The following is a 6085-nucleotide window of genomic DNA, read 5'->3' on the forward strand; positions in this document are numbered from 1 at the left end:
CTTTATTGATCCCGCAGGAAAATAAACTGACAACTCAATGATTTACAATAAAATTCTTTATGAAAACCTTTAACCAAGTGAAAGGAATTAAAAATGATTTCTTCTGAACACCACCATGAATCAGATTCAATTAGTTGCACCTGTTTCCAGTCAGTCAGTAGAACCAACAGCTGTGATTGGCTGACGGAACAATAAGACCTGTCAGAGCTGCACCTTTGTTCCTGCATCAACGAGGACAAGAGGCAGCTGCTGGTTGTGTTGGTGCAGAACGAAGTCGTCACAACTCAGACATGAGGCTTCTTTTGTGGTACCTGACATGTTGATTTCTGCTTTAAAATCGGTACAAACCAAGGTTGAAATGTGCAAAAAAAATGTATTTCTGAACATCTGTCTCTTCCAGTGTGGTGCTGCCATTGCTGCTCTTCAGAGAGCTTGATGCAAGTATAAAAAGTAAGATTAAAAATTTAAAGTAATGAACTCAAACATTTTCTGTTTAATACAATTTGAGTTTTGTTCACAGCTTCCCCTCATGGCTTTGAAGCTGACTTTAAAAAACCTGATGCCATTAACCCAGAGTCCAGGTCACGTCTCGAGTCCAAGGTTCCCCACCACAACCCAGAGCCCAGGTCTCGTCTCGAGTCCAAGGTTCCCCACCACAACCCAGAGCCCAGGTCTCGTCTCGAGTCCAAGGTTCCCCACCACAACCCAGAGTCCAGGTCACGTCTCGAGTCCAAGGTTCCCCGCTACAACCCAGAGCTCGGGTCGCGCCCCGAGTCCAAGGTTCCCCGCTACAACCCAGAGCTCGGGTCACGCCCCGAGTCCAAGGTTCCCCGCTACAACCCAGAGCTCGGGTCACGCCCCGAGTCCAAGGTTCCCCGCTACAACCCAGAGCTCGGGTCACGCCCCGAGTTCCATGTTCCCCACTACAACCCAGAGCCCAGGTCGCGTCCCGAGTTCCATGTTCCCCACTACAACCCAGAGTCCAGTGTCTGGCCCCAGGTGCCTCAGCATCAAGTGCTCCGGTATAACCCTGAACCAAGGCTTCAGCCCCAGGATAAAGTGCCCCGCTACAACCCCCAACTTGGTGTCCATTCCCAGGCACCTATGACTCATGCACCACAATACAAAGCTGATCCCAGATCCCAACCCAAGGGTCAGGTGACTCATTACAAACCCCAGCACTGGTCTCATTCTGAGGTTCAGTTGCCTCGCTACAATTCTGACCCCAGGGCCCAGTCCCAAGTGCCCCGCAATCTCAATCCCAGGGCTCGGGTGACTCGGCCTCAGGTGTCCCACTACCATCTGGAGACCCAACCCCAGAAAGGCTCTCATCACCGGCATGAATCTTGGTTTCAGCCTGCTGTGCCTCGTCATCAACCACCTTCTTGGGCTCCTCCACAAAACAAGTTCTCTCATCACCAACACGAGTCTTTGTTTCAGCCCCATGCACCAGCCTTTCCGACTGAACCCAGGCTTCACCAGAGGACTCGTTCTGAACCAGTTTGGTAACAAAGGCTCATCACCCTCCCAGCCTACAGGACTAGGAAGGCATTGCTAAAACCATGGGACTTCCAAATCTGAATTCTAAGGATCTGCAATGCCTGTTTAAACTGATCTAACTAATGACTTGTAATGTCAGACCTGACGCTAACCTGCTTTTGACCATTGAGAAAATAAAATTCCATGTCTTACTCCTTCAGCTTCTGTTTGGATGGTTTGTCCTTTGAATCAGTTTTCTGATGGGACTGCTTTAAGAAACTTTGTGTATGAAACCTCTTCAAATTGGACAGTGGCATAAAAGTCTTAGACGAGCATTTTTATTTTCTAGTTAAGCTATTGTTTGAAGCACGCTCGGGAGAGGTGATTGTCCATTTCAGGTTTTAAAACGTGTAAGGTAAATTACCAGCCCTTGGCCATTATTGCCTCCCCATGTGGTAACGGCAATGGTGCCAAATGTACTCAAAACGCAGATCTTCAGTTTGACCACACCTCCCAGAAGCCACCTTTAACAAATGGGAGGCTCTATTCTAATTGATCTAACCCAGCTCTCAACCAATGAAACATTGCCATGTTGTGTTCAAAAACTGTGGGTGCATGGATGATAGGATATCCACACTTTAAATTAAGCTAATCATTTTAAATAAAAGTGGACTTCAGACTTCAAAAGGAACATGCATTTCAGAATATTGAATGTTGGCTAATTTAAATGGGACTGCAACTACGATTTAATGGCATTCAGTACAAAGCTCTGGCTTTATTTTACCAGATTAGCTGCATACTGTTACAAATACTAAAGTGAAATTTTTGTATGTCGGTGTTCAAAAATCAGAACTTTAAAATTGTTTAGCTTTAAAAAAATTGGCAAATAAGCTTTAAAATGTTTGGTTCATATAGTGATGGGCACAGGAAGTGCTACAGCTTCTCTGACAATTGTGTTGAGCGTCAATAGAGATAGGGACAAATGGAGCCATAAGAACCTCAACTGGAGCCCTTTGTTTCAATCCACGTCGGCAAAGAGTTTAGTCAAGTCAAGTCAAGTCAAGTCAAGTCATCTTTATTTGTAGAGCACAATTTAAAACAGATAAACTGTTATCAAAGTGCTTAACAGAAATGTAGCAAAACATAGGCAGCAAAACAAAAACATCATACAGAATTAAAATTACTGGAGCAATAACACACACTAATGATCACACTAAGGAAAAACAAGCAGTAAAAATAAACGTCAATCATAAAACAACAGAATTTAAAATGAGGTACACAGAACAAAATAAACTAACTCACACACTATTAAACGCCAGAGCAAACAGGTGCGTTTTAAGGAGGGATTTGAACATCAGGAGGGAGGAGGCCTGCCTGATGTTGAGGGGCAGGTTGTTCCACAGGTTGGGACCTCTGACTGAAAAAGCTCGATCCCCTCGGAGCTTCAGGCGTGATTTCGGAACGACCAAAAGAAGCTGGTCCGATGATCTCAGGGCCCGAGACGGAACATATGGTTCCAGGAGCTCGGAGAGGTAGAGGGGTGCGAGGCCATTTAGGCACTTATATGTCAGGAGGAGAATCTTGAAGTCGATTCTGGATCGCACAGGAAGCCAGTGAAGGGAGGACAGAACAGGTGTGATGTGCTCAGACCTACGTGTACCAGTTAAAAGCCGAGCAGCTGCATTTTGGACGAGCTGGAGACGTGAAATGGATGCCTGACTGACCCCAGCATAAAGTGAGTTACAATAGTCCAGGCGGGTTGTGATGAAGGCATGGACTAATGTTTCAAGGTTGGGTCTGGATAACACTGGCTTGAGCTTAGCTACCTGCCGCAGTTGGAAAAAACTTTTCTGCAGAACTGAACTGATCTGTTTGTCAAACTTGAAATCCGAGTCAAAGACCACCCCGAGATTTCTAACAGTGTGCTTGAGATAGGGCTGAAGTGAGTCCAGGTTTGCAGGATCTGAGGAGGCAGCTGAGCTAGGACTAAAGACGATGACTTCAGTTTTCTGGTCGTTAAAACTGAGAAAATTTGAAGTCATCCATGCCTTAATGTCATCTAGACATTTGAGGAGAGGGTGGATGGAACGAGCACTGGCTGGTTTCAGTGGCAGGTAGATCTGGCAGTCATCGGCATAACAATGGAATGAGATGGCATGTTTTCTTAAGATGGATCCCAGTGGGAGCAGATAGAGCGAGAAGAGAAGGGGTCCAAGGATCGAGCCCTGTGGGACCCCGCAGGAAAGAGGGACCGAAGTGGACAGACTTTCACCAACCTTGACACAAAAAGTCCTGTCAGAGAGGTAAGAACGGAACCAGTCTAAAGCAGCTCCTGTAATCCCAACCCAGTGTTCGAGCCGTGAGATGAGGATACTGTGGTCGACGGTGTCAAAAGCAGCAGTAAGATCAAGGAGTACAAGTACCACATAGTGACCAGAATCGTTTGAAGTTAAAATGTCATTGCAAACCCTAACCAAAGCTGTTTCTGTGCTGTGGAGTTGCTTAAAACCAGACTGAAAGACCTCAAAGATTTTGTTCTCAGTTAAAAATTGATTCAACTGAGTAAAGACTATTTTTTCTAGGATTTTGGACAGGAAGGGAAGCTTTGAGATTGGTCTGTAATTTGAGTGCACTGAGGGGTCAAGTCCAGGTTTCTTGATTAAAGGAGTGACTACTGCATTTTTAAAGGCCTGTGGAACCACGCTTGTAGCAAAGCTACTGTTAAGAATATTAAGAACAGCGGGCCCAATCGCTGGTAGAACCTGTTTGAACAGTGAGGGAGAGATTGGATCAGCAGGGGAGCCTGAGGGTTTCATGTGACCAACAACTTTGTTTAACAATGGGAGTGTGATTGGATTGAAATTCCTGAAAGTGGCTGAACATGGGACAAAAACCGATGGGTCAACTGAGGAGCGGGGGATGGAAGATCTGATCAGCTCTACCTTACCAACAAAGAATCTTGTGAAGTCGTTACAGACGTCCACAGAGGCCTCCATGCATTCAGACAAAGGGCCATTAAGAATGGAATTTACTGCTGTGAAAAGGGTGCGGGGGTTGTTTTTATTTTCACTGATCAGTTGGGAGAAGTATTTGTTTTTTTCTGATTTGACGGTGTTTTGGTAATTTTTTAAACAGGTTTTTAGCAAAATGAAAGAAACCTGGAGTTGGTCCTTTTTCCATTTGCGCTCTGCTCTCCTGCACAGTCGTCTCGCTGCCCTGGTGGTCTCGTTTATCCACGGGTACTGGGTTCTCCTTGCTTTCCTGACTTTCAGTGGGGCCACCAGATCCAAGATCTTGGTGCAGGTCTCATTGTGGTGACTAAGCAGCTCATGAGTACTGACACAGGCAGAGGTTTCAGGAGTTGAAACAGCAGTGGTGATAAAAGCAGAGGAAAAACGAGCAGAGGTTGAAGGGTTGAATACACGACAGGTCCTAGGTGGAGTGGGGGATTTAGACTCACGAGCAAGAGAGATTTCAAATGAGATGGGTTTGTGATCGGATATGATAGCATCCCCAATTTCCAGATTTAACACAGATACACCATAAGACAAAACAATATCGAGAGTGTGCCCCTGCTGATGCGTGGGGCCAACAACATTTTGCACCAGGTTTAGAGAGTGGATCAGATTTAGAAAGTCCTGCACCAAAGGCTTCTCAGGGCAACAGACGTGTATATTGAAGTCCCCTAGAATCAGCACACGGTCGTATTTTAACAGTATTCCAGTGAGAAAGTCAGACAGTTCATTGATGAAGCCTGTTGATGATTTGGGGGGTCTATAAAGAGCAGCAACCAGGATGGGTTTGGAGCGGCCCAGTTCAAAATGCAGCAGCTCAAAGGTCTCAAAAGCTGCTGTCAGAAGCAGTCTGCATTTCCAAATTTTCTTAAAAAGAGCTAAAACTCCTCCACCTCTTCCAGATGGCCTCGGGCAGTTAAGAAAAGTACAGTCTGCAGGCACAAGTTCAGTAAAAACGCTTGACTCACCAGGAGGAAGCCAGGTCTCCGTCAGAAACAAGAAGTCCAGGTTATTGGAGCAGAAGAAGTCATTTATTATAAAAGTTTTGGTTGATAAAGATCTCACATTGAGGAGAGCAAACCTTGTTAGGCCAGCAGCTGGGGGAAAAGTTGAGGGGAGGACGCTGATCAGCGGCCTCAGGTTGTTTACGTCGGGCCTTCGCCTCCTCCGGCCAGAGGAAGCGCAGCTTCGCGCGCGTCCGCCGCGAAGTTTAGAAGACTGATCGGTGTTTTACAAAACTATTACATTCATTCAACCTTTATTTCTACAGGTAAATCCCACTGAGCCTCGAGGACTCATTTACAAGAGAGACCTGATTTCAACAAAGAAAGATGACAACAATGGACAACAGCAACAACAATAAACAGTTAAGTCATACTGCACGTTTTTTATTATTTATTTATTTTTATTTTTTTTACAAATAGGATGGCTAAAAGGAAAAGGTAACAAAAAAAAAACAGCTAGATTCTAAGGTGAATGTAGAAAACTAAAAACAGGAACATGTCTGCATTGGTCCCTGCCAGGAGTCCAACAGATTCTTAAAGACACTTAGAGAGGTCAAAGGTCGAGAGCTTCAGATCTTTTTACAAGAT

The 6085-nt window shown here is 45.3% G+C and overlaps 1 protein-coding gene across 1 annotated transcript; it reads left to right on the forward strand.

Annotated features, from left to right (window-relative positions):
- Positions 1–227: 227 nt before the first annotated feature.
- LOC119413099 (RNA-binding protein 33) lies at positions 228–1619 on the forward strand. Its single transcript, XM_037680110.1, has 3 exons — positions 228–307; positions 401–450; positions 521–1619. Exons 1-3 carry the CDS (start codon positions 291–293, stop codon positions 1507–1509), a joined length of 1056 nt encoding a protein of 351 aa, XP_037536038.1. The 5' UTR covers positions 228–290; the 3' UTR covers positions 1510–1619.
- Positions 1620–6085: the final 4466 nt, after the last annotated feature.

This window comes from Nematolebias whitei, chromosome 8 (genome assembly GCF_014905685.2).
Source record: "Nematolebias whitei isolate Nwh7 chromosome 8, NemWhi1, whole genome shotgun sequence".
NCBI lineage: Eukaryota > Metazoa > Chordata > Actinopteri > Cyprinodontiformes > Rivulidae > Nematolebias > Nematolebias whitei.

Bases quoted from the DNA above. Each gene is read 5' to 3' on its own strand.
- LOC119413099 (XM_037680110.1), top strand. The intron at 451-520 runs GTAAGATTAAAA...TTTTGTTCACAG, and splicing joins GCTTGATGCAAGTATAAAAA to CTTCCCCTCATGGCTTTGAA.